The sequence below is a fragment of the Passer montanus genome, unplaced genomic scaffold (genome assembly GCF_014805655.1).
Source record: "Passer montanus isolate IOZ18808 unplaced genomic scaffold, ASM1480565v1 scaffold21, whole genome shotgun sequence".
Classification (NCBI taxonomy): domain Eukaryota; kingdom Metazoa; phylum Chordata; class Aves; order Passeriformes; family Passeridae; genus Passer; species Passer montanus.
In genome coordinates, this window is record NW_024366703.1 from 14,167,187 (window position 1) to 14,194,896 (window position 27,710).

Sequence of the window (27,710 nt, forward strand, 5' to 3'; positions counted from 1 at the left end):
TCAGCAGTGGGAAGGAAAAGATAAAAGACTTAATTCAGCTTTCAACATGCTGGAGATTTTCTGTGGCTCCACCTCTGCCCCTTCCCCTGTCCTCATTCCCAGTGTTTTTGAACTCTGCCTGCAATGCATTCCAGTGCTTGCCAAGATATCTCTGACTAGGGGTGAGTTAATGAGAACATCTGGCCAGGAATGAGGGATGATGCTCTGTGCCCCACCCACTCAGCACAGCTGGTGGTTGTGGGCATGGATGGGGGACCTTACTGAGCATTAAGGCTTCTGCAAGGGAAGAGGATTTTACCATCTATGGCTGAGTTTGTTGAAAATACCCAAATCCAGGTTATTACATAACCAAATTGGTTATGTAAAGGGACTTTCATGTACATGGGAGAAATACCTTTAAATAGGTGCAAACACACACAAATATACACTTTGTAATATAATTACAGGATACATTCAATGTGTAAGAATGTGGACTGCCTAAAAAACTGTCTTTTTAGATAATTAGTCCCAAAAGTCCTAAACTGGTTAACCATCAAGGCATATTGCAAGAGACCTCTCTTTGGTAAAGTTTTCAGGGTTGAATATACAAATATACATTCTCTCTAAAGGGAGGAGAGGATGAAAAGAATGCATGTGGTTGGTTGGCAAAGTTCCTTTCTGAAATTATTATTTTAAAGCTGCTGAATTATTTTTGTCTAAGGATGAGTTAAGGTGTCCAGATACTTTTGTGAACAACTTTTTAATATATAGATAGATGTAGATCTATATCAACAAGTACCAATGCTCTGCTCTTGTTTTGCTGTGCTGGTCAAAAAAAAAAAAAAAAAAAAAGAAAAAAAAAAAATTTGATTTTTCAGACAGCACAATGAATTACCCATGAAGTGAAAATACTGGGCAAATTCTCTTTTGTTTAATAGAATGGGCTGTACACAGTTCAGGCCAGCACATTTTTCATGGGATGCAAGGGAGCAGTTCAAAGAATTGGCAAGGAGTGGGTCCTGCATATTCATGAGGCTGGGCAAGGAGGTGAAAGTACCGGAGAAGGCAGAAAAGCAATGTGAGGATAGAGTGGAATGTGGAGCGAGTTGCCACGGTATCCTATTTTACTGCTCTTTGACGTAAAGCTCCTTTGCTTTTACACAACCGCTGGAATTGAATGGAAGCAGCTCAGGGGCATAAATAATGAATGTGCCTCTCACACGTTAAGAGAGCAGAATCTGCACCTCGTGGAGAGTTAATGTGCCCCTCTCTTCTCTCCCCAGTCTCCAGCCTATGTTCCCGAAGTCAGTCAAGAACTCATCCAGCAGACAGAGGAGAAACTCAAAAACAGCCCCTGCAAAGAGCTGTTCTCTCCCTGCACAAAGTAAGTATAACACGACACCCAAAGATGCCAGCAGCTTGTGAGGAATGTGGCAGTAGAGACATTTCAGCCTGAACCTGAGGCAGGTATCTTTGCTCACAGTCCTTGAGGCAGAGCTGACAAGCGGTGAAGTCACTTCATCTGAACAAAATATAATAAATATTTCCATGCCATTATATGCCATACACACAGGCACTTACTGTTTCAGGTATTTGACAGAGTGTTCCAGCCAAGTAAACCAGCCGTGGATTTCATGCTGTGTGAAAAGAGCTACAATGATAATGGATCCAAAGAAAACATCTCTGTTTCAAAGTGAATAAAAATTAAGTGGCTATACAGTCCATTTAGACAGAGGAATGTGCAAACTTGCTCCGCATGGCTTTTCCAGAAAATCTTCACCAGGAGAACGGGGCTTTTTTAATGCTTTCTGTCTGCCTGTGGCGCTCAAACCAACGTGCATTATTTCCCCCTTTGTCTGGGAAAAGGCTTATCAGTTTCTGCAGCGATTTGTGCCATTATGTGCTAAAGCTCCAGGTATGCAATCTGCCTTTGCAAACCCTGCCCCGAGATCATAAACCAATAAAAATATGAAAAGGAGGGACCATGGCACGCGGGCCCGTGTGGTTTCTGGCTGAGCAGGGTTTGTTTTCCCTGGGTGATGTAATGGGGATTTGTAAAATTTGCTCCGCTGTCATTCATTGTTTTGACTCATTTCATTGACCTTTTCTGGTTCCAGTTATTCTTTGCCTTGGTAGGAGCTGTGGGTTATTTCTGGCCTTCCCTTGTAGCACAGGCAGTTTCCTTGCATGGGCCTGGTGTCCTGCAGAGATGCTCTGTGGCTCGCACCACTTGTGGGTGCCAGTCCCAGTGACAAAGGCAGAGCTGTGCTCCACACAAACCCCCCTGGTGCCTGTTTCCAGCGCTCAAATCGGTTTGAAAGCTGACAGTTCCCTCTAAAATGCACTTTGTTGCTGCCAAAGAGGGGAACTAAAAAGCAAACAACTGCTGAAAGGCAGCTATTGTTCTTTTAAAATACGTGCAGCTTTTAATTAACTGAATGGAAAGGGCAAGCACTGGGCACCACTTAATGCAGGCTCCTTCCTTCATCCCAGCTGAAACCCAGGAATGAGCCAGGTTTGGGACCTTGTTAATAAATATGCTGATCATTTCACACAGACTAAAATGAGGTCAAAAGGAAGTTTTTTTTAAAATTGCTGTTGGTATTTACTGGTACTGAATGGTATTAATTTTGGAAGGGTTTGCAGTCAGACCAGTAAAGGGAGGTACACATACAAATACGAAGCCTGCTGTCCTGGAGGAACAGGGATGGGATGAGTTCTATTCACATTTTCATAGATAAAAATCTGCAAGAAAAGTGTATGTATGTAACTTCTGCTTTTAGCTTTAATATTTTGACTGTCTGCTCCTGCCCTCTGCCAACATCACCTAGAATTCTGATGTTGAATTTGGACATTTGTTAAAATAAATTAAGACTTACTTTTTATTTTATTTTGTAATCTTTAATCCATTAAGGGAAACTCTTATGAGCTCTTATGATCTGTGTCCAGTCAAAGCTAATGAAGACAGCAAAAATTTGACTTGTGCATACTGAACATGTGCAATTACCTGCCTTCTCCAAACTGGTGGTACAAGCATTAAAAAAAAATAATAATATTGTAACAGCTGAGAAATTCCAAAAATACTAGCTCATGAAGGAGGAGGAACTGAAATGAGGAGACACATTACTCATGGTGACTTGTTTGCTCAGAGAACTGCCCCAGGGCAAGACATAGACCATCCATCCCCAGACTACAGCAGTCATTCAGAGAGGATTTCCTCCTTCCAGCAAGATCTGGCAATGTGTCTGCATGCCCTTAGACATGGACACAGATGTGTCTGTATACACCCAGACAGAAATGCTCATTTCTTTGGGCACTTTTCACCCAAACCCAACTTGTGTCCTGCCAATGCTGCCAGCAGAGGTGGATGCAGGAGCCCCAGCAAGCAAAGCAAGAACCAGCACCAGCAGTTGTTAAACAACGTGACCACCTTCATTTTAGACAACTCCCAGCTCAGCCCATGTTTTCTTAGTTCCAGCCTTTGGCCTTTCTGATGGGATGCCTGATGCTGTCTGGCTGTTTGCTGCCTGCCACAAGCAGCAGACTTTCTTCTCACATTTGCAGACTGACCTTTTTATTCCTTTATTCTTTCCATTATTCAAAAGGCTCCATCCACTGCGTGAGCCCCAAAATTCTTTTCTTGATCCAGAAGCAAATCCACATTCCTGTTCAGACTTTTCTTTCCTCTGTTTTACTCTACAAAGCACATAGCTGTTAGGAAATCCCCTTTGACTTTAGTCACATGTAGTAATTCTTCTATATAACAGGAATTGAAACTGATATTTTTGCTCAAAATGATGCCTCAGATGGTCTCTCTTTAATAGAAATGGGCTTCAGCCAGAAATTTTCTATCCAGATGTAAACATCCCTCAAAGTTTAGGAGCTCAGTTCCTGAGGATATTGTTTCAGTTTACTAACAGAAGCAAAGACATTCACTGTGTGGTGGCTAACAATCTCTGTAAAAGTCCATTAAAGCCAGTGGGAGTTGCCCTGATAATTTTCAGCAAGCAACACCAGTATTCAGCTTGTATGAGGCCTCCTGTTATGAAATACATCAAGCACATCACTTTGTTTCTATGTTGAAACAGTGAGCAAAATAAAGTACAAAATAAAGTGCAAAATAAAATAGAAATAGCATAATCCTACCATACAAGAACTTTGGACTTTTCTCCTCTTGTTTTATTTCTCTTTTGCTCAAAGTTCAGGATTATAAAATGCTTATATATCCTTTTCATCTGAGATAGATCTGTCCTTGACCATCTCAGTGGGGAACCATTCCAAGAGTACCTAAACAGCATGTACTTCGACAGGTTTCTCCAGTGGAAGTGGTTGGAAAGGTAAGTGTCATTTTTTTTTAATAAAAATAAATAAAAATGTTTATGTTTACTTGCAAAGTCTGTCGAATATGCTGAATATCTCACAGTTGATAATGTTTGCTTCTACAGCTCAAGTGTTGGACCATTTAATGGGCTTAGGTACACTAAACATATTAGGTATGATTAATGTACACTCTGCAACTTCAGCTGTCTTTCTGTTTAGCTACCCTCTGAATATGGTGACTTTTTGTCTGGACCAGTTGTCACTGTTATTAAATCACTCTGAAGAGAGGAAAAATGTGGCATATAGATCCTCTCGCTGTATTTATTGGCTGGACATTCCTGAGCACATTTAATAACCAGGCAGCCTTAGTGGGTATTAATTTGCAAGGAAAGGGCTTGTGCCTTTCCCTTGTCAGGGAGAGCTGCAGCAGACGGTCACTGCTGGGTGACAGTGACCTTGAGCTGGGAGAAGCCCCATTTTCCACAAATGGCATTAATTACGGCGGATGAGCCAGGGCCGGATCCATGAGCGGTGTGTGTCAGCAGGACGCCTCCAGATCAAAGGAGCTGTGCCAGTTCCTCTCCCTGGAAAGCTACAAAGCTGCTGCTCAGGAGGGGTGGGCAGAGGGAAGAGCCATTTCATGCCAAGACATGCTCCACATGCCATCTTTACTGAGCCCAGCATTTACTCTTCCATTTCAATTAAAGAAACATTGAGTGATTCATCTCTAGCCAGGCTATTCCCTATCTGTTTTCACATTAGGGATAAGGAATTTTCTGCAATGCTTTGAGGATTTTTTTTTCCATTCCCCCAACAAGTGTGACAAGCTATTGGATATGCCTGGCTTAAGAAGCTGGGAGAATTGTTTTTAGGATTAGCAAAGAGATGTTAGTAGCATGGAGTGATCAGCTCTAAAGGAGCAGTCACAGAGTCCATTAATTCCAGGGACATCGCTGAACATGTAGCTATCACTACTAATTGTTGCTTTTAACCCCAAAAGCATTTGCAGCAGCCTCACAGAATACTGAAAATAACATATTTTCCTCTTCTAGTTTTTTGCTGTCTGCATACTATTCTTCCCCTACTTTGGAAAACAATAATGGGCATTAATGAAAGGATTTTCTTCAGCATTTATTCTTCATTGTCATCAACCTCATCCCCCCTGTGGTGGGAGCAGCCACGTTGCTGTGCTCCCTCTGCCGGCTGGCTGCCCAGGAGGGGAGCCAGGAGAGCAGGAGTGTCCAAATCCACTGCTGGCATCCTTGTCAAACCTTGGGGCTGGAAAAACAATGGGATCTCGCTGAACCTGGAATTCCTCTTCTGTCACGTTAAAAAACTTTTACAGTAGCAAAGTAAAAGTTTGGTGTAGAGCTGGAGCTGTTCTGGTGGAGCAGATTTTGTGGGAAGCCTGGGAGGTTGTGTAGGGATCATGTCAAGTGATGGGGAGCACTCTGCCCTCCAGTACAGACTTATTGAATTTTGCTCTTGATCCCTTCTTGCCCATGATGCTCCCCCAGGAAGAAGGTAGCCCAGAGGGAATGGACTGGCTTGGGTCTTGTTTTCCTGCTCTCCCAGCCTGCAAATGTCACACAAATCCATCTCTCCTAGGATTGTTTTTGCCTTTGATTCATATGAATTTCATGGTTTGTTTAACACAACAAAAGTATTTTTTGGTGGTTTGAATTTTGGATCTCTTTTTCTCATCTTGCTGGCCAAGCAAAGCAATGAGTTAGCCCACCCTATATGTCATGGGAATTAATATCTCACTGGAAGATCTCAGGCTTCCTCTTTGCTTAACAAAGGCCAAAGCTGTATAATGGAGATTCAGAACCCTCCTTGGTCCTAAGATGCTAGCAGAAATTATACTGATGACTCACTAATGTGTTGTATTTTATTACAGCTTAATATGTTGGAATTGAAAAGTTCAAGCCATACATAGTATTGAAGTAATGTAATTACGTAATTATATATTATATTATATTATATGATTACCTTGAAATAATGGGATTATATAATATTTATCTATTTTGCTTTTCAAAAGTATGCTCTGAAATAAATAAATCACAGAGAGCGCATTAAACATAGTGTGGTGGGGGGGTTTATTTATTTATTTCCTTTTCTTCCAGGCAACCAGTAACAAAAAACACGTTTAGGCAGTACAGGGTACTGGGGAAAGGCGGCTTTGGGGAGGTGAGTAATTATGAAATTTTCTGTTAAGAGTGGTTCTTACTTTTTAGGCACTGCAGGTACAGGAGCCTGATGTGACAGAGGCTGATTTACATTAATTGCTGACAGTTCTACTTAACCCCTCATGACACCATAATCTCAAAAGGACACTTTTGAGAGTTGTTTTGTGTTGGCTGTTGCATTCACAGTGGAATTGGAGTCACACCCTTATTTGTATTTTCCTGGTGTCTGGAGGTGGCAGCAGAGGCAGGGGAGGTGCAGACTGAGAGATTAAAACCCGCACAGACAAAGGGAGGTGGGAGAGGAAGCAGGCGGAGGAAAGTGAAATAATTAAACCAATATTCCGCGGCAGGTTTGGAAACAGTAGTCAGTGCCCCAGCTGGCCCCGCCTAGGCCTGGCTCGCTAAGCTGCCTTAAAAGGACTAAAACACAGGAGATGGTGGGGAGTAAGAGATGGTGAGGAGTAAAGCAGGAGTAAAGCACAGGAGATGGTGAGGAGTAAAGCAGGACTAAAGCACAGGAGATGGTGGGGAATAAAGCAGAGGAGATTGGAAGGAATAAAGCAGGACTAAAGCAGAGGAGGTAGTGAGGAGTAAAGCAGGACCAAAGCACAGGAGATGGTGGGGAGTAAAGCAGAAGAGATTGAGAGCAATAAAGCAGGACCAAGGCACAGGAGATGGTGGGGAGTAAAGCAGAGGAGATTGAGAGCAATAAAGCAGGACTAAAGCACAGGAGATGGTGGGGAGTAAAGCAGAAGAGATTGAGAGCAATAAAGCAGGACCAAGGCACAGGAGATGGTGGGGAGTAAAACAAGACTAAAGCTGAGGAGATGGTGGGGAGTAAAGCAGAGGAGATAGTGAGGAGTAAAATAGGACTAAAGCAGAGGAGATGGTGAGGACTAAAGCAGAGGAGATGGTGAGAAGTAAAGCAGAGGAGATGGTGAGAAGTAAAGCAGAGGAGATGGTGAGAAGTAAAGCAGGACCAAAGCAGAGGAGATGGTGAGGAGTAAAGCAGGACCAAAGCAGAGGAGATGGTGAGGAGTAAAGCAGGACCAAAGCAGAGGAGATGGTGGGAGAAAAGCACAGCCCAGATACACGTTTGGTTGGAATTACGCGGCAATTGTTGTGCTCCGTCTGCAGGTCTGCGCCTGCCAAGTGCGAGCCACGGGGAAGATGTACGCCTGCAAGAGATTAGAGAAGAAGAGGATCAAGAAGAGGAAAGGCGAATCCATGGCACTCAATGAGAAGCAGATTTTAGAAAAAGTCAATAGTCAGTTTGTAGTGAGTATTGTTTGAGCTCCGTGGTTCCCTGCTCACCTGTTCTGGTTGAATCCAGTGCCTCCTCCATCTCCTGCTCCTGGAAAGGTGCCAGAAGCTGAATCCCTTTGCTGTGCACCTTAGCCCTGCTCTGTGCACCTTTGTTGAGTCTCATTGTAGTCTCTGGTCCGTGAGAAGTGCAGCAGTCAAGGGGCCTGTGCCTGCCATGGGAGCATGATGTGTTTCAGAGTCTTGGCTTGCATCACAGCTGCATCAGGACGAGCTATTCTTATCCAGTGTGATCACCTGAATTCCCAGGGTCTGGGAGAGAGGTGCTTGGAGGAGACTGAAGGAAATTCAACCCAAACAGATCAGATGAGACTGGCTTGCAGAGGCATCTAAGCAGTGAGGTGGAGCTGGCTGGCCTGATACAGGGCTCCCCTGAGTCACACCAGCTCTTGTGCCAGCTTTAAAACTTGCCTTAGATTTAGAAAAAGAAAAAAGCTGTTATCTCAGCATCTGTCATGTTCTTTATACTTATTTGAGGAAACACTGTGTGTACAGCAGATGCAAGGTGTTTGCTTACATGTTTACTTGCCTCTGCCACAGGATGGCACATATTCAAAAGTGGTGGGTGGATTTTGGCTGGTCCTTGGGCACCCACCAGACACTCCGGGGATGCTGCTGACCTTCACATTTCCGTGATAGTCAATTTGATCACCCCAGGACTGTGGTGTCTGGCCCTTCAGTCTGGCCCAGGGAGCTCACTGAGATGCAAAACGGTGCAGCAGGAGGTGTAGATTCCCTTGATTACTGACATTTCTCATACATGGGAAAATATGCCTGGAATTAGTATGTTTGTCCAGCCTCTGAAGCCATCTGAGCCTTGAGGGTTTCTGGTAATAAATAGGCTGGATTCCACAAATTAATCTGTAGAATCCTAACATCTGATTTTTCCCTACTTTTAAAATATGTTTTTGTCATTGTAAGAAAGCTTATACCAAATTCAGTCAATGTAGTTTTTTTTTCATTTTCTGGAGAGCATCTTTAATGAAGAGCTAGCACTTTCTTCTTAGCAGCCATCTGAACTGTCACAACTGTTCTGCAAATGTTTTTCTAGGTCAATTTAGCCTATGCCTATGAAACAAAGGACGCACTGTGTTTAGTTCTGACCATAATGAATGGAGGTGACCTGAAGTTTCATATCTACAACATGGGAAACCCAGGCTTCGAGGAGGAAAGAGCTTTGTTTTATGCAGCAGAGATTCTTTGTGGCTTGGAAGACCTTCACAGAGAAAACACTGTGTACAGGTAAGCACCCTCTAGAGTTCTAGGATGTCTGTTCTGGGTAGGAAAGAATTGTCTGCTTCTTCCCTTCTTGTTGTGGTGCTGCACAGCTGAGATGCCTGAGTGCTTTGGCTGAAATTTTGCAGAGCCCTGTATAAATACAGCATGATACAGTGATCATGGAAGGAAGCAGTTGCTTCCCTAAATACATCCTGTCTAAATTATCCAGAACTAGCACAAAGCTCCCCAAACCCTACCTCAGTGTGCACTGGGCAACAGAAGAAAATGATGGCAGTTCCTTTAAAGGGATTTCATTAAGGAATTGAGTTCCTAGCTGGGATGAAATGGAGATCATTCCATCCAAGCCTCTATTTTAATTAGTTAGATTATTTTGCACGAGGGGCTGCAGCATGTCAGGTGTGGGAAAACTTCTGTTGCAGAGGGCACGCAGTCCCACAGAGGGCATGGATTTCCACTGGTGTGAGTGTGATTAGCTGGATGGGATCATGGTGACCCTGGTGTGCCAGCCGTGGAAGGGGGCCCATTCCCAGCACACCACAGAGGCATCCTGCTGGCAGCATCCCCCCATCCATGGGTGCAGCCAGCGGGCACCGCGCTGCCCGGCGCCGCCGCTGCCGCTTCCAGGAGGGCAGATCCCAAGTTCTCAGCTTCCAGTTTGGCTTCCAGCTCTACACAAGCACTTTTCCAGGGCAGGCTGGATAAGCAAGCAGATTGCAGACAGAGTTCTTGTGACTCCACGAGGATTTATTTTTTTTAATCAACAGCCACTGTAGTTGTAAACAACGGTTCTTGTTTGTCTTCATCATCCCCGCTTGTGAAATCATCATTGTTGGCATTCACAGCAGAAGAGGGCCTGTAAATTGATGAAAGAACTTCCAAGGACAATGATTAATAGACAATAAGATGCTATTTTTAAAAGCTAAGCCACACTTTAAATCATTTTATATGCCTGGGTGTAATACATATGATGCATGTGCTTGTATGCATAGAAATTGCAATATTGTTCCTTTGGAGATCTCTTAACAAACTGACACTTGGTTGCCTTGCATCTTGCTAGCTGGCACACAGAGGGCAGACAGATAACATGCTGATTTAGTTGGTGCTCACCCAAGAAGGAAGTTTTTTCTTTCCCCAAGGAACTAAATGGTACTAAGTGTCTAACGTCAATTGAAAAATCAAATCATAAGTGAAGTGTCTGGCTTCCTTTTCCCTTAGAAAACCTCCTACCACATTTTCAAACATTTTAGGAGGTAGTGTAGTGTTTCACAATCATATTTTATTGAAAAGAATGACTGGTGCATTCATAACATGGCTGGTAAAATGCCATACTAATTTCATTTTCTAATAGAACAAATCAGATCTGGCCACATAAAATAGTGCGTGGCTCTGAGAGAAACGGCACCTACTTCCTTAAGCAGGAGTTCTCATGCTACTCTTAAAAGAGCTGCTACTTTACACCTCAGATGGCACATTCATTTTGGTGATGAATGATACTACATCCTTGTAGGTGACATTTTCTAGCAGTATGTCAGGAGCATCTGCAGAGACCCCTCATTTGTAACAGCGCAGCGTGTTGGGGACCCGTGAGAAGTGCTATATAGGTCAATAAAAAATAGCAGCTAAATGCTACTGCCTTCTCAAGGCGAATAATTCATCACAAAACACTTATTCTTCAGACTTAATTTCATTTTCTCTAAACAAAATGCTCCTGAGTAAATCACGGCGTTGGAAAATGCATCCCCATCTCCTGGGCTGCTGCTGACGCACGCTGCAGACGTGACCCGGGAGAACAACCAGGCTCAGAGTCAGATTTATCTCATTCAGAATTCCCCTGTCAAACATGGCACTTGTGCTACATTTCTCAACTGCATCATGTTAGTAAAGGTCAACCGGTTGGTTGCTTGTGGAAAGCAAATGTAAAAAGCTGCTGGTTCTCCTCAAATTATTTCTATATATATGTTGTTTATTTTTATTCATTTATATTTCATAATTTATATTATGTATTTGTATTTTTATTTTATCATTTTATATGTTTCTTTTTATATATATTTAAAATTTTGTTTATATAAATATTTTTCATGTATGTAGTTTTTAAAAATTCATACTACAGCCATGCCTGGAAGCTCCAGTCAGCATCAAGCTCACATTGTCCCAGGCATTGCACAAATACATGGTAAAGCCTTGTCCAAAGTGATTAATTGAGTTGTTTAGGCTGCCCTGCACAGCCAAACAATTGCCTTTTGAGCATGGGCACAGTGCCAGCAGTTTATGTTTCAGTATGTTTGGGCAAGGCTACTTTACAAATGGGAAGCTGAGTCTTTGGGAAGTAGCTTTATATGTCAGTGTGTCCACCAGGGAGTTTTATTCCTCCTGGACATTTCAGTCGTGAACCCTTGGAAGTGCTAGCCATGCAAAGGAAGCCAGCCTTGATCTTGAGGAGCCAGAAGCCTGAAAACAGGGATGACAATTGATGCCTGGGAGGGGGAGGAAAGCTTTCTCCAATTGCCCTGAATCACAGAGGACCCTAAGAACTGAACTGATGTTCTCAGATTCCTTGTGGAGTCTCCCATTTTTTCATTCTAAGACAACAATTTCCCAAGTTGCACATAAGATTCTTATCACTGGCCCCCAGTTACAGTTTCAAATGGGACTAATAACTGCTGAGCAGAAGATGAAATAATTGATGAAGGCTGAGTTCTTCAAGGGAATGATTCTTATAGGATTCAGAACCTATTTTCAAAAATAAATAGCCGATGCCCTTGACCATGCTGCTCCAGCACTGGAAACGTTCTGCTGATTGGCAGGGAAAGCCCTCAGTGGTGTGTTAAACAAAATCACAGCTTCTCCTCAGTGTTCAGCTGCCCTTCACATATTTCAGCATTGTTTGTTTGAAAAGCAGGCTTGGTACCACTGGGCATGGGGTGAGGTTTATCTTGGAGGTCAGGAACGTCTGAAGCAAGCAAGAAGAGATTACTCACAGAGCTCTGTGTTCTTCCTTGAAATCATAAATAAAAACAAGGCAAGTTTCAAAATTCCAACTTTGGCATTGTCAAAACTATAAAATACCCCTCTTCATATACAGGAAAATTCATGATACTGGAGTGGTGCAGCTTGAGAGGTGGGACAGGCTCTGTGCTCTGCCCCGTGCCCTGGTGCAAGGCTTTCTCTTGTGCACACCCTCACTTTGCACAGAAATGCCTCTTGCTGGGAAGACACACCCTCTCTTTGCTCTTTGCACAGAAATGCCTCTTGCTGGGAAGTTACCAGAACCAAGCTGGTTCACAGATGCAAGGAGGCCTTACAAAAAGAAGAGGCCAAGCAGGGCTTGGATTTGCACCAGGCTGAGCACTGTGTTTAGATAAAAGCCAGGGCATGATGTGGTGAATTGAAGCAATGCTGTTTTCCCTGCCTCACCCAGCTGCTGGTGCCTCATTCAGGCTGAGGCCAGCATAGCCCAGTCCTGGGGCACTTCTGGGACACTCCCTGCCCAGCATGTCCATCTCCCCCTCTTGACACTTCTGGTCCCCCCTCCTGGGCTGGCTTCATTCCCTCTCTGCAGGAGCAGGATGGGAAGGAGCCTGCCTGCCTCCCACCTCAACAGCAGCCCAAGAGTGGCAGCAGCTGCAGAGCTGTGCTGGGCTTGGAAAGGTTTGGAAAACAGCCTTGGTCAAGGAGGGGACAGCGTGGCTGGGCTGGGAAGCAGCTCAAAGCAGCAGCTGGTGGAGGAGGTTTTGTGCAGACAAACCTTTCAGAAGAATGATCTGCCAAGGCTCTGCTAAATATATGAAAACAGATTATTTACTTCAGAAGTTTATGCCTTGCCCAGATCTGGGGATTTTTTTGAGTTTTTTTTTCAGGAACAGTAAAAGGCACACCTTTGACATCAGATTGACCACCTTGCCCATTTTCATGGCATTGCTCCAAACCACACAGGCACTAGAGTTTCACAAATGCTTGTAAGAATAATCTTAATCTGGGCACAGCATTCTCCCCTCTGCCCTGCATTTTCCATACTCAAAAATACTGCACATGTGTGCAAGTGCATGGACATACATTCACATATTTGGTCTGACTCAGATGCCAGACATAGAAAATTTGAGCCCAGCAGATTGCTATTTCCATTTTCACATGTAAATAAAGTATTTTAAAACCTTTTTTTTTAACATAAGATTTTATAACAGAAAATGTTAGAGAGATTTTACAACACACAGGACTATAGGGGTTCGTTTACAGGGCTTACAGGACTAGATGGATGAGTCCATTACAGGGTAGATTAGGAACTAAAAGCTTGGCTTAGTGAAAAATTGTAACTCCAGTTTAGAAAAAGACATATGGTTTCAGTCTATCTGTGAAGTGAGTTGTAAAAGGTTGTATTGGTTTCAGGAGTTCCTTGCTGTTTGAGTTGACACTCAGTTGGTTTATTACAAGTAATAAATGCCCTCACGCAGTTGTATGGTTATACTATCAAAACCAGGTTCATACCCATAACTGCTATCTTTCATTTCCAGAGATCTGAAGCCAGAAAATATCCTGCTGGATGATTATGGTAAGTCTCGGAGGTTTACAGAGATGCTTTCACAGTAAAGTAGATTAAGTTAGTTTCAGGTTATATATTGCACAAAGATAAATAATGCTCTGAAGTGATTAAGAGGCTCAGCATACACTAATATTCCTGTCTAGGGGTGGCTGAGCTGCTGGAGCTCACTGCACAGATGGAAGGAAGCAGCCGTGCCCTCAGCAGGGGCTGTTCTCGAGAGCTCAGCATTGCTGGGGCTCTCTGCCTTTCCTTGCTGTTTTTCCATCCTTGTTGCAGGGCTGGTGCAGCACAAAGGGAGTTCTAATTTCTAAACCTGTGCTTCCCTCTCCGTTTTTGAAAGAACTTTCATGCTCTGCTGAGCCAAGTCTGGTTTTATGCAAACCCAGGTTCGTGGTGAAGGCAGCGATAATCAAATCTGGTGCTGACTTGCAGACCAGATGTAGCCTCTTCAGCCATCACAGAGTTACAGAATTGTGTCAGCCCATCCATCCTCTGTGATCAGTTCAAGATACTTCCCCGCAGCATGCTTCTCTCTGCCTTTTTTCATTGGTTTTAAAATACCTAATACAATCTGCAGTCCACAGCCTTACTGTTAACATTTATTTCACTGCGTTGTAGCACCCTTAGTAATTCCTCTTTTCCATATCAATGAAACTGCTCCAATTCAGTGATTCAGAACATTCTTTTCTTAAAATGTCCAAGTAGTAAATTGCAGGAGTAGTTTAGCAATGACCACAGTTATGTGTTTTGGACTAATTTGGGTCAGGTTATTATATCTGCTTTGTGTTGTTTTGTTTCTTCTTTCCTTCCAGGCCATATTAGAATATCTGATTTGGGTCTAGCTGTTAAAATCCCTGAGGGTGAATCAATCCGTGGAAGAGTAGGAACAGTAGGGTATATGGGTAAGTCTTCCACAGCTCTTCTTTTTTAAAAATTTACCAAGGTCACTTGAGTTTTAGAGATATTTCTGCCAAGAAAGCTTAAGAAAAATAATAAGAAATATTCACATTCAGCTGGGTCCAGTTTCATGCAGCAACTCCTACAGAAATCCTGATAGTGAAAATCAGAAGAGGGTGAAAGGCTGGACCTCTACAGCTCTCAGTGAGGCTGGTCTGTAACCTTACATCAGCAAAGCAAATTGTAAGGTGAAACAGCAACTGGGATTCAAGTGATTTTATTGTAGATTTATCGTAGGAGGGTTATATGCCAAAATAAAGGTTTCTTTCTAGTTGCTGTTTTGTATAGGAGTTACAATGTGTTTTCATGGTTATGATAAAATGGGCAAGTCCACACCTGTGGTCATCTTGACCAGGATCACCTTGAGCTTTCCTCTATGTGCAGGGGAGGATCTGCACAAAAGATGAGTAGAGATTTGTACATTGGTAAAAAAAAACCCCAAAAACTACATTCCCTTATTAAACTAGATCTGTTTTCTAAACTCAATGTAATTATTTTCATGCATTCTCTGGGTGGGCATATTTCTTGGAGTAAAAATTGCTTATGCTTATTTGACTGAATAGAAACTAGCTGATGTGAGCCACTGTTACACCATATGGAGACTTTAATGAAAGCAAGCAAATCAGTTGTCATGTCTAAATTTTGTTATCTCAGTGTAAGTTTGTGTGCACACTAAGGCTCTGTGCTTGTGAGCACGTGGGGATGTGTCTTTTGTACCCCTGCATGGAGGTGAGGGTGCCTGCAAGACAGTGACTCTCTGCCCAAAAGCATTGTCTGTGGTTGCAACACAAAATTAATGGATTGGAGTTTCTTTAAAGGGGAAAAAGAAAAGCTATGAATTGACCAAAGAGAGAATTTGCTTTTGAAGAAATGTCACGGCTGTTTACAGGATGTGTGTTTGCATTTCCTTTCTTCCCTAAGTGGAGAAATCTGGAAGAACTCTTAAAATTAGGTCTCTGCTTAATATTTAGACCCAACTTCTTTCGTAATTTTTTTTTTCAATTGGACTGAGTTGGTAGAGAAGTCAGAAGACAGCATGCACAAGGCATGTAGCATGTAGAGAGAACACCATGGCATGTAGCATGCTGCATTTCCTGTGATGCCCTCAACTGCAGTCAGGAGGTATTTCTGTGTTTTACCAAACATTCTCTGTGCATGTGTATTCAGTCACCAAAATGAAACTTCGAGACATTTAAGTGCTCTGCCTGTGTAAATCCCAAGCATTCCCACAAGGCATCTCACTCTCCTCCACAGCTCCAGAGGTGCTGAACAACCAGAGATACACACTCAGCCCTGACTACTGGGGGTTAGGCTGTCTCATTTATGAAATGATTGCTGGGCAATCGCCATTCCGCGGAAGGAAAGAGAAGGTGAAGAGGGAAGAAGTGGACAGAAGAGTGCTGGAGACAGAGGAGGTGTACTCCCATAAGTTCTCTGAGGAGGCCAAGTCCATCTGTAAAATGGTAAGGGGCTGGAGGGCTCAGTGGGGCAGCTTCACTAACGAGCGTGTCTGACACGGTCTGAGCAGTAACAGGGTGCCATGGAGGGGCTGCAGAAACAAGGATTAACCAAGCTCATCTGTGGATGGGGTGACTGCACTCCCTATTCATTCAAACTCTGTTTATTTGGGCTTGTTTCTCCATGAGATTCATCATGGTCATCCCAAGTCCTCTCCAAAGTTTTATGGCCAAGGGAGCGGTATCTATTCTCATGAGACTTTGAATGTTAGTTTGCAGTCAAGAATGCATTTCTGTCTTTTATAACCTAGTAGAAAAAAAATTAAAAGGACTCGATGATGCAAGAATCTGATTGTCTCCTGCAAGGAACTGCAAACCCCACGCTTCCATTGTCTTTGGTGGGAGCTGGGGGTAAGCAGGACAAAGATTATGCAATAAAATTATTGTGACACTCAAATGTTGTCCCGGCCCAACTCACTAACTTTGTTAGCAGCTTTTCCCCCAGGGCATCAGAGAATCCAGCTTTTCTTAATACTGTTGAGCTGTTCTTCAAAATGTTTTCTCACTCCTTCAGCTGGGAGTCATTTTCGTAGCACAATAGCCATGTCTGACAATGGAAATCCTCAATCCCTCTGAGAAATCTCAAAGCTGTGTCTGAATTCATCAATGTCTTGTTGACATCCATCTTTAGAAGGCTGAATTGTAATTTGGAAAGGGATGTGGCCTTTTTCTGGGTGTTGTTTGCTAATGAGTGATGTCTCCTTTGGAGACAATGGCCTATCTGTGTTTGCTGGTGAAGGGAGAAAGAAGGGGAGGAAAGGTCAACAAATAGGTAGGGAGGGTTTCACCAATGTCTTGTGCAACAGGCAAGCAAAGAGCAGATCCACAACACTCTGGTTGTCTGGCTGCATGAAGAGACACTGAAGTCTCCTTGTAAAATAATAATGGTAGCACTGCCAAGAGTCATGCCTGGAAGTCATTAAGGCACAGTGCACCGAGTCATTCCCGAATCCTCGGGGTGGTGTTTAACTGACATCACTCTTGAGAGATGCTCTGGGCTGCTCACTGCCCTTAACTGGTGATGCAGAGCCCCCAGTGAAGCTGACATGGGAGGACCTGGGGCAGCCGTGGGCTCTCACAGACCATCCCATGTGCCCCAGCTGGCTGCCCTCTCTCCTCAGGCAGCATCTCAGCTCCCACCAGGTGAGGAGCAGCATCTGCTGGAGTGGCAGGGAATTTGTGTGTGTCCTGCTGTTAATCTGAAATGGAGATGTGAGGCAAAAATTTTACCTCGCTGCTTGAGCACAGAATCAGAATCGTTTGGGTTGAAAGGGACCTTTAAAGATCACATAGTCCAACCCCCCTTTCCTGGCTGACATACCTGTAGAAGCCCTTCTTGCTACTCTTTATTTCCCTTGCATAACAGAATGCACAAATACTTTGAAAATAACCATGAGAACTTAAAGCTGAGCAGAATTAAATGAAGCATTGATGGGATGGTGCTGTAGATGACCTTCCACACTCCCAGGGCAGCAGACAGTCATGACACTGTAGTGGTCATTTTCATCTTCCAGCCATGGAGACTCTGGTTTCAGGGAGTCGAGACCTCAGGAGACCATCTAGTTCTTTCTCTTGCCTCAGGGAAGCTTGGGCTATATATAAATTATTCCTGAAAACTTGGTCACTATTGCTTCCCTGTCCAATCATATGGCATGTTTATTGAGGTGGTTTGTGCAAATGGATCCAGAGATAACCTTTCCTTTTCTGAGCATTAGTATCTTGAGGCAGGAAGAGTCTGAGTCCTGATACTGGGTGTGATGGCCTTTGTGGTTTCCCATCCAAAAGTAATTTATTTTACCAAGTGATGTTTTTTATTTTTAAATCCATTATTCAAACATATTTTCCCGATTTCTTTTTGCTTTTTATATTGAAAGCTTTTGTTGCTTTGCATCAGCCTCTTAACAAGGAAACAAAAGAGTCATAAAGTACCCATCATATCTGCAAAATGAAGCAAAAAGTTGCAATACATAAATGAAACTTGAGCCTTCTCGAAGATCCCACACAAAAAGGCTTTCCCATAGTGGGCTCTTCAGGACAGGAGTGGGGAAATGTTTCCCACCATGTTGCCCAGCCTTCTCTTCAGAGCTTGCTTCATGAGCTAATAGCATCACCACCAGGAAATACATTGTCTTTGTTCCTTTACTCATAGGAAAACCCTCTGGTGTCACCCCACGTCAGCCTTCCCCTCCTGGATGTTTGTGCCCTTTTGCATTTTTGCAGGCACATATCACAGCTCCCATTAATCATCATCCATCCCCTATTTCCATGTTTCATTTTGTAAGTAATTTCCCATAAATCAGACCTCATTTTGGACTGAAACAGAGATGAATAACAAATAATTAGGAACAGGGGCAGCTGGCTTTCTGGGAAGCTCCCCAACCCATAGTTCCCATATAACATAGCTGCTCCTGGTGTGTTTTTTCTGTGAAAAAAATCCAGTCTTTCTAGGAAATGCTCTGTGTTTGTTGTGGTTCTGCCTCGTGCTCCACTGAAGTACATGCGTGTTTTCCCTGACAAGTGCAGTCATGCATCCAGAGATGTGACTTGAAGTGCATTCAAGTCAGCAGTGTTGGCTGGGCCCTCCTTGCTGTGCTCCTGTCACTCTGTCAGTGCCCTGCTTGTCTGCATTTCCCACAGACTTGTCTTCCCTGATGCCTTTTGTCCCTGCAGCTCCCATTTTACCCTACACAAGGGGTCTCTGATGGGAAGGTGCAAAGGAGACAGAGCCAAACTCTTGGTTTGGTGTCCTGTAACAGGACAGGAAGCAAGGGAAACAAACTGAGGCAAACTGAGCTGTTCTGTTCCCTCTGAACATTAGGAAACATTTTTCCATGGTGAGGGTAGCCAAACAGTGGAACAGGTTGCCCAAAGAGGCTGTGTAGTCTCCACACTTGGAGATACCCAAAGCCCAACCCAACAAGTTCTGGAACAGTCTGCTCTAGGAAACTCTGATTTGAGCAGAGGGATTGGACTGGACCATGTCCTGATGTGGCTTCCAGCCTCAGCTGTTCCATATTTCTCATCTCCATTCCCTTTTCAAAGTGCCCCCTCAACCAACTAAAAGATAAGGGGCTCTGTTTTCCATAAAAGCAATTTTTTCCTGTTCCTCACTTACCATTTGGAGCTCTGTCGTCATACAGCTACATCCCTCCTTTCTGCTTTCATCCCATGGAAATATCATACAGCTACTCCCGCCTGGTGCCATCCCTCCTTTCTGCTTTCATCCCATGGAAATCAACATTATGACACCTTAAAGTTGATCAGTGCCCAAGGAGAACTGCTCTTTCATCTCTCTGCTCTCATTTAGTAACTGACCATAGTATTGCTTTTCTGTTCTCTAAAAATTGCTTAAAATAATATGTTTACTTCAGTGTCAGGGCTAAACTTTAGCTAGGTGATTCCTTAAACTGCTTGATAGCTGGGTCCATGGAAATGGTTTTAGTATTCCCCTTGTCTCCTTTCATGAGTGGCAATTTTTTGTTTTCCTTACTCCTATAATTTTAGGACTAACATCTTAGAACTTGGAATTATTTATTACATGGTATGATCTGGAGATGAACTGACTGATCACATGAAGATAAAACAGTGCTTTGGGGACTTTTGGCTTTTTTTAGCAATCCTCAAAACAGTTGTTTCTTTTTGTAAAGGAAGCAAAACAAAGTCATGGAAAAAAGTCTCAGACATTGCAGAGTTTGAATCCCCAGTGGGGATCAAATGAGTGACATGAAAGTATCAGAGAGCTCTTTGTATCAAGATCTTGATGGAACTTTACTGCTGCTACTCAAGACTCTCTTTGAAAGTCCTGTTCTAGTCATGCTCTGCCCATGAACTCTGTAGACTAAACCCTAAATGTCCAGTGTCAACTGGAGCCTATTTCACCAGAGCACACAGCTCTGCTGTTTGGCATTGGCTTCATGCATGGTTGGGTGGCCCAGGCCATCTCCAGGTTTAAAACTGAGAATTATCTGCAGGCTCTACTGTACAATTACATTTAAATTGTGTTCAGTGGGGTCCCTTGCACTGCTGTCCCAGGAGGGCTTGTCATCAGCCTGATGGAGTTGCTTTTGTTCTGCTCTCTATTCATATTAAAGAAACCCTTTGAAGCAGAATTAAACAAAAGTGTAGAGATGACTTATAACGTACTGTTGTTATCTCCATTTTCTTTTCCATGTCAGATTCCCAAATGGGATGCATATCTCAGGCTCTTGCATGGCTTTACTGCAGAAAGGTTCTGGGGCTGCAGGAAATGGACCAAAGACTAATTATTCCTTGGTGAAAGGAAGGATTCTCCCTTCTGGAAAATGTTCTAGTCCATGCTATGTCTTGATATCTACAACAGAAGCCAGGAAGAATGTCTGGTTTCACCTGCTACCATCTTTAGAGCTGGCTGCATCTACAGCTTTTCAAATTCTATTTATTTCTAGCATTTTTTCTCCATTGTGACTCTCCTGGGACTCTCAAGAGACTGCAGCTGCTCCCCTGCAGCAGGGTTTTGCAGGAGAATCCTCTCCTTTCCCTGTTCTTGCAGTCCCAGCCTATTCCCAGTGGCCTGTTCCCTTTTGTGTCTCTCAGCCAGCAGTGGCCAGCCACCCACAACCAACTGCATTCATGCTCCAGAAACTTCCTTCTTGCATCTGAAGTTACTGAATACTCCCTTGTTTGTCATGGAGGAACCCAGGAATCCCCAGGCAGCCTTTTTCTGTCCTCAGCTACCCTTTTCTCTGACCGCACACTCCAAACATCTTACAGCCTGACAAGGGCAAATTCACAGATCAGCTTGGTCTCCCCACTAAGCCCAGAATCCAGCCTGCAGGGATGGGAAATAGCCCACTTTTCATCCCTTCAGTGCTGGCTTGAGAGCAGAGACTGCAGAGGTCTCCTGTATCATCTCCAAAAGGCCCAGATCTATCCCTTCCTACCACCACTTGCTCCTCAGCTATTCCTCAAAGGTCCAAGGTATCATTTCCAAAAGTATACCAGAGCCATGGGTACTAAAAATGGTCTTTCTGCTCTCAGATTCTTCTTTCCAACTGTCAGGAAAGTCCTGTTGACATAAGAATAAAAGATTAAAAGAACTTTTGATTTCTGTGCCCAACCAGAATAGAGCAAGCCTGATTCTGACTGGAAACTCCAAAGTGATCATCTTCAAACAGGCTAGAGCATAGGATTAAAAAAACCAAAACCACCTCACAGCAAAAATCCTACTCTCAGGACCACGAGTATTCAAAGTCTAACACAGTTATTTGAAAGCAAAGGATCCCTCTTTCCTTCTAGCAGGGAAAAGCAAAGTCCAGAGAAGTGCTCCGAGACAGGTCTTTTGCAGTGAGTCAGATGGATGTGGTACAGTATCATGTGAATCTCTCTGCTCAGGGAATGGCAAGGCATACAGATGTTTCCTCAAGCCTTTTTACATTTATGGATTAGCCGCTTGTGATCTGTCAGCCCAGATGTCACCAGCTTGGCAGCACCAGAGGGAAAGTGTGGGGAGGAAAGGGCTGTTGCTATTTGGAAGCTGAACATTTGCTTTGAATATTTGCTACTGTGGCCAGCACCAGTGGCTTTAAACCAACCCTTCAGTCTCCTGCTATTGCTGCTGCTGCTGAGGCAGAAAGACCTGAGCAGAAAATTCATGTCTACAAACCCCTTCACCACCATTTCTGGCTTGGCTGCTGCCACTGCAGCTTGCTGAGGCCGGGCTGGAGGGTGCCTCTGCACCGTGGGGCACACAGATTGCCAAAGCCAAATCCATCTCAGCCTGGAAGTGAGGCCCCAGCAACACAGAAGCAGAACTGAGGGGGCTGTTGGCAGTCAGATCAGAAAACCACCAATGCCCAGATGGTAGAAATGCCCAGAGGTAGCAGAGCATTCAGAGAAGGCTGAAGAGCTGTGACACTCTTGATAAGGACAAGAAACCCCAGCTCCAGCCAGGCACCAAAGAGCACAACATGACATTAGCAACAAACAATTTCTGAGTTCCCTGTTGGTGAGGTGAGGTAGCTGAGCCGGGCTGTTGCCTCGGTGGCTGAGGCAGAAGGTGCTGGGGCACACAAGCCCTGAGCTGTCACACAAGCCCTGAGCTGGGCACACAAGCCCTGAGCTGTCACACAAGCCCTGAGCTGTCACACAAGTCCTGAGCTGGGCACACAAGCCCTGAGCTGTCACACAAGCCCTGAGCTGGGCACACAAGCCCTGAGCTGTCACACAAGCCCTGAGCTGGGCACAAGCAGCATCCCCAGGCAGCCTTGCCCCAGCGGGGAGCATCCCCGGCTCCCTGTCCTGCTCCTGCAGGGATGCACCCGGGAGCACGGGGCTCCTCCCCAGCCTCTCCAGAGGTGTTTGCATCCTGCCACCCGCAGCTGGGACGTTCCCGGGAATCTCCCGGGGGTGCTCCCGGTGCCTGCCCGGGCTCAGAGACCCGACCATCCCCTGCCGCCGAGCCCCGCCGGGCTTCGCTGGTGCTGTCGGTGCCATCCCCGGGCACAGCGCACCCGGGCAGGGCTGAGCGCTGCTCCTGGCCCGACTGCGGGCCGGCAAAGCCGGGGCCAGCGGCGGAGGAGCCCTCGCACGGCATCCCCCGTGGCGGGGAGCAGCCCCTGCCCGCTGCCCTTTCCTCTGCTGCCTCCCGGCGGCACCGCCCGAGCGGCTCACGGCAACCGAGGGGAACGCAGGAATGTTTGCTTGGAGGGATCCGTAACACCGCCCAGTCTAGACCTCTGCCACGGCAGGGACACCTTCCGCTGTCCCAGGCTGCTCCCAGCCCTGCCCAGCCTGGAGCTGGGCACCTCCAGGGATCCAGGGGCAGCCACAGCTGCTCTGGGCACCTGTGCCAGGACTTCATCACCCTCAGGGAAGAATTTCTTCCTAATATCCTGTCTAAACCTGCCCTCCTTCCGTTTAAACCCATTCCCCCTTGTCTATTTGTGAGATGCCCTCTCCAAGGTCCCTCTCCAGCTCTCTTGCCCTGGAAGGTGTTGTTGAGCCTCCCCTGTTGTGTCTCTCCTGTAAATATCACGGTGTTTCTGTCCATGGGCTTGCTTGTGTGATAGACCAAAGATGCTGAGTTCTCTTGGTGGGCATTGCTCCATTATGGGTACCCAGGAAACAGGCAGACTTGCTGTAGCAGGGAGAGGCTGTGCACTGCCCTTCTCTGAAAACAAACACGGCAGAACTGAGGATACTGAGATTACTGGGCACTGGCTCCGTGGATGGAACCCCCTTGAGTCTTGGCCATGACTGTAAAGCCCATGACTGTTCAATGTGTCGTTGCACTGGAAAATAGTGCAATGGGTGAGGGAAATACAATTTGGTACTTTTGGTTTTTTCTAAGCACCTGTTCTTCTGAGGGGAAATTATTCTTACAAACATAAAAAAGAAAACCAAAAGAACTGAGATAAAGCAGGTGGAACTTACGAATGTGCATCTTTATATGTTACTAGGGTATGTCAGATTTCCTCTTGAAATTGTTCACTGAAAGCAGGTGAAAGAAATGGTCTCTATTTTGACTGTAAATACTTTACAGCAGGTGATTTTCTGAGGATTTCACCAGCATGTAGAACAGTGTAGTCTTAATCCATTTAACCTCAGCTTTTAAGGAACAGCAGTTGCAACTCCCCTCTGTACTTCCCTATGGGCACATTGAAAAACAAGTGGAGATATAAATATCTCTGTGGAGCTCTTGCTTTTTCTGACCCCTCACCATTCCTGTTGGCACGTTTCAGCTCCTCACCAAGGACGTGAAGCAGCGGCTGGGGTGTCAAGGGGAAGGGGCAGCAGAAGTGAAGAGACACCCCTTCTTCAAGAGCATGAATTTCAAGCGGTTAGAAGCAGGAATGCTGGAACCTCCCTTTGTGCCTGATGTGAGTACGATTGCAAGAACCCCCAGTGGCCTCTTTTAAGGGGTTTGTTTCCAAAATAGCTTCTCTCTCTCAGGGCTGTCATCGCTCTCTGCACGGGAGCTGCCCCAGGAAGGTGTGATAAGTGGTGGGGCTGGAGTGGGGAGGCTGGGAGGAAGAGGAGAGAGGGCTCTGTGGGCATGTGGATGCAGGCTGGTAATCTGGGGCTTGATCCATTCCCACTCCTTTTACCACGGCGTTCCTGGAGGCACTGGGAACCCTTATCCATGGCACGTTCCTGTACAACACTGGAGGCACTGGGAACCCTTATCCATGGCATTACTGTGACAATAAGTGTGCTCAGAACCATGTGGTGCTTGGGACAATCAGCAGTGAAAGCCAAATGTGTGCATGCAGGTTTATAGAGGTGAAACCAGACATACAAAGCCCAGGGCCCTGTGGAACTGGATCATCATGAGAACAGTAGTTTGCTACGAGAGCCTGAGCCAGGCTCAGCTATCAAGTGTCACCTCAAGCAGAGAAGGTGACTTGGACCTTAGAGAGCATTTGGAGCTTTTTGGGGCACAGAACCCAACATGAGTCCTTACTCAGATTTACACACCAGGCTCACACATACTGAAAGGCTTTGTTGCACTGGCAACAACAAAACTTTTTCCACCCTTTTGTGGTATCGGTTTCTAGCCCAGTGCACAGAGTTATCTGATTATTTCCCTCCTGCAGGGCTCTCTTTCTGGCTGGAGCTTCTATCCTTAAAGTCCCCATATGGTTCTAAGTAAACACTGCCATTTTAGCATATTAAAGAAAGTAACATCTTGGCAGCTCCCATTCCCGTTGCTGCAGGCTCAACCAAACCAAAGTGGTTTGAACGCTACAAAAGTTTACTTTAGTTGCTCTGGTTTTGCTTTACATTTTACTATGCAGCCTAGTTATTCCTGCCAATTAGCCCGTGGTGTTACGACCTGCTTTAGTGGGAAGAAATAAGAGACAAGCTACTATTTCTTTCTGATGTAGAAAATTATAAAATTCTGGGCTTAAATTTGGGATCCGCCAGAGTGCATAAAAACTGTGGCACGTAAGGCCTAGAAGGCACCTCTTAGAGACATATTTGCAAAAGCAAAGGCACATAATTTTTTATGGTTCTTTATTGGGAGCTCGAGAGCTGCCCCTAATTTAATTTATTTGGCACTTCATCCATAGATCTCCCAGTCTTTACTGAAGTCAGCTGAATCACCCAAAGCTATATAGCAAATGGCAGAAGTTGTTATCCAAACCATGTCTCTCCATCCTCTCCTACAAAAATGTTGTGGATTGTAGCTGTCAAGAATGCAGAGGGATACAGCCTTCAGCAAATAAGACTTCTGTCAGGAATTAGGTCAATTTGTTTGGTCACAGGGCTGAGAACCAGATAAATAAAGTGCTGCACTGTTGGACCCCTGGCTGTGCAGTACCAGGGACAGACAGAAGGATTCCACATGGGCTGGGGTTCAGGCTGGTCCCACAAGCCACCCCTCAGTTATCCCTGCAGAGCAGAGGGTGGCTGTGCTGCTGCTGGGAAATCTCTGGGCACACACACTGCCTGTGTAGGTAGCCACTGATGGCTCTTTCTGCTCCCTGGGGCTGACTGCTGGGGTACGAGCTGAAAGTTCCCTCACTGCAAAGAGTTTTGTCTCTGTCATCCCAGAAAACTGGGTAGTTCAAAAAGGCAAAGCCATTTGACTGTTCCTTTGAAGAAATGCAGCCAAGTTAAAAGAGTTAATAGAGGTAATTCTGGGCAGCTTCCAGCAGCTGAGCTATTAATAAAAACAATGGAAAAATGCCAAACCTCCCCTGTTTTCTTTAGCAATTAGGATACATTCCTTTAAACTTCCAAGCTGCAAACTCCACAGCTATCTGGGCAGGAGGGCACTTCTATCTGAGGCCTCTTTTCAGGGCTCTCTCCAGTGTGCCACTCGTAAACATTCTGGTTTTCTGTTGTTCCCTCTCTAAATGAAAAGGCTACTGAAGAGTTCCATTTTTCTCTTCTGGCTCTTTCTGTCCTTTCCCTCTCACCTCTTAACCAGATGGTACATGGATGACTAAAACCCACTTTGACTGATGCTTTGAGGACTTCAGAATAGGAAGCTTAATGTGCTTAAAGTGAAGTCAGTCAGTCTTTGATGATAAACATGCAGGCAGAGCAAGCCTGGAGAAGGAGGATGCAGACACACACTTGTTAGACATTCTCACTTGACTGAATCTGTGAATGAAAGCACATGGTCCGACTCAGAAATATTTTTCTCTTGTCATTTCTCCCTTTTTTTTCTGCTGACATAGCCCAGAGCAGTGTACTGCAAGGATGTGTTAGACATTGAGCAGTTCTCCACAGTGAAAGGAGTTAACCTGGACCAAACAGATGACGATTTCTATTCCAAGTTTTCCACAGGATCAGTGTCTATTCCATGGCAAAATGAGGTAAGGATGTATCATAGCAAAATTACTGCAATAAACCCCGTAACAGAGACGGTTTAAGAGGAGCTCTATGTTCCAGTAATATATAGCTACTGGACAACTTGCCAGACTCTAATGCTTTCCTGAGTTACAAATGGCCTCTTTCAAGATCTGTAATGTACCACAGATGTCAGGTTCAGGTGACTGTATCTGTTGGCTCTGTGTATTTGTGTAAATTGGCAAGGATCCTACTGTACTTCCTCCTCCTGGATTTCTACAGAGGTGTTTCGACAGCTCTCAGCACCTTCTGGGCTCAGTTGGAAGTCCTTAAGGGAAGGATGCTGCACTGGTGACCCTGCTCTCACCCACTGTCTGCAGTCAGTCCCAGCTGCAGCACTTAACTCTGGACCCTGAGCTCCTCCAGCATTTCCACATCTTTGTCTCTGTTTGGTATCAAAACACAGCCAACAGTGAGTTTCAGAATCCAGCTCTGCATCAAACAGCAGATCCACTTGGGCAGAGGGCTGCTAATAACTGGGATTTTGTACATGTGCCTGTCTTTGCCTGGTATTGTCTACAATACTAAAGGAAAGAACAGAAAGTCTGGTGGGGCAGCTTCTGACAAATCTGATGTGCAAACATGCAGCCTCTGGTTTTCATACACTCTATTTACCCTCTACAGACACCAGCAGGAATCCAACTGTTAACTCTCCTCACACACTGCTGACTTTGAAGAACCTAGAACTACTGGAATTTATTTAGTGCAGATGAATAATTCCCTTTTTTTTCTCTCTCTCTCACCATATTCCACTAGATGATAGAAACAGAGTGCTTCAAGGAGCTGAATGTATTTGGACCAAATGGTACTATTTCACCAGACCTAAACAAAAGCTACCCCCCAGAGCCACCCAAGAAAGGATTGCTACAGAGAATATTTAAGCGACAGGTGAGATCTTTTATGAGTAAGACCAGGAAACTCCTTCCTGTAGGTGCCTGTTTTCACAGCCCTGTTCTGGTGATGTTTGTGCTAGGAGAAGGGCAATGCATCTTAGAGAGGGCTGGCTCTCACATTTTCCTCCATATCCCAAGTTTTTCATCTACCTTGTGTGATTTTTTTTTTTGCCACCAGCAGTTCCAGTGTTGCTCATGAGTTTTGTTTCCAGCAGTTGAAAACTTCTCCCCCAACCTGTTTTTCAGTGGTATGCTGAAATGCCTTTTGAAATTGTTTGAAGAAGTTCCTTGTGAAAATCCTTGATTTGTGTGTTTAAAAAATAAAAAGGAAAATGCACATTTTGAGGGAGGTAGTTGTGGCAGGAAAGCAAGATAATAAAGAAGAGAGCAACCTGGATAAAACATGATGTGCAGCTTT

At 44.7% G+C, this 27,710-nt stretch overlaps 1 protein-coding gene across 2 annotated transcripts in view; it reads left to right on the forward strand.

Moving 5' to 3' along the window:
• GRK5 (G protein-coupled receptor kinase 5) overlaps window positions 1-27,710 on the forward strand; it is a 156,675-nt gene that overhangs the window by 121,862 nt on the left and 7,103 nt on the right. The window contains exons 5-15 of one of the 2 annotated variants that reach the window (XM_039709375.1): window positions 1,263-1,363; window positions 4,224-4,316; window positions 6,426-6,489; window positions 7,626-7,766; window positions 8,863-9,053; window positions 13,559-13,596; window positions 14,400-14,489; window positions 15,799-16,007; window positions 23,780-23,917; window positions 26,228-26,365; window positions 27,156-27,287. In XM_039709375.1, the coding sequence (XP_039565309.1) occupies window positions 1,263-1,363; window positions 4,224-4,316; window positions 6,426-6,489; window positions 7,626-7,766; window positions 8,863-9,053; window positions 13,559-13,596; window positions 14,400-14,489; window positions 15,799-16,007; window positions 23,780-23,917; window positions 26,228-26,365; window positions 27,156-27,287 (1,335 nt within the window). Of the gene's footprint in view, window positions 1-1,262; window positions 1,364-4,219; window positions 4,317-6,425; window positions 6,490-7,625; window positions 7,767-8,862; window positions 9,054-13,558; window positions 13,597-14,399; window positions 14,490-15,798; window positions 16,008-23,779; window positions 23,918-26,227; window positions 26,366-27,155; window positions 27,288-27,710 lie in introns of both variants that reach the window. The other variant, XM_039709376.1, reaches the window with a different exon arrangement.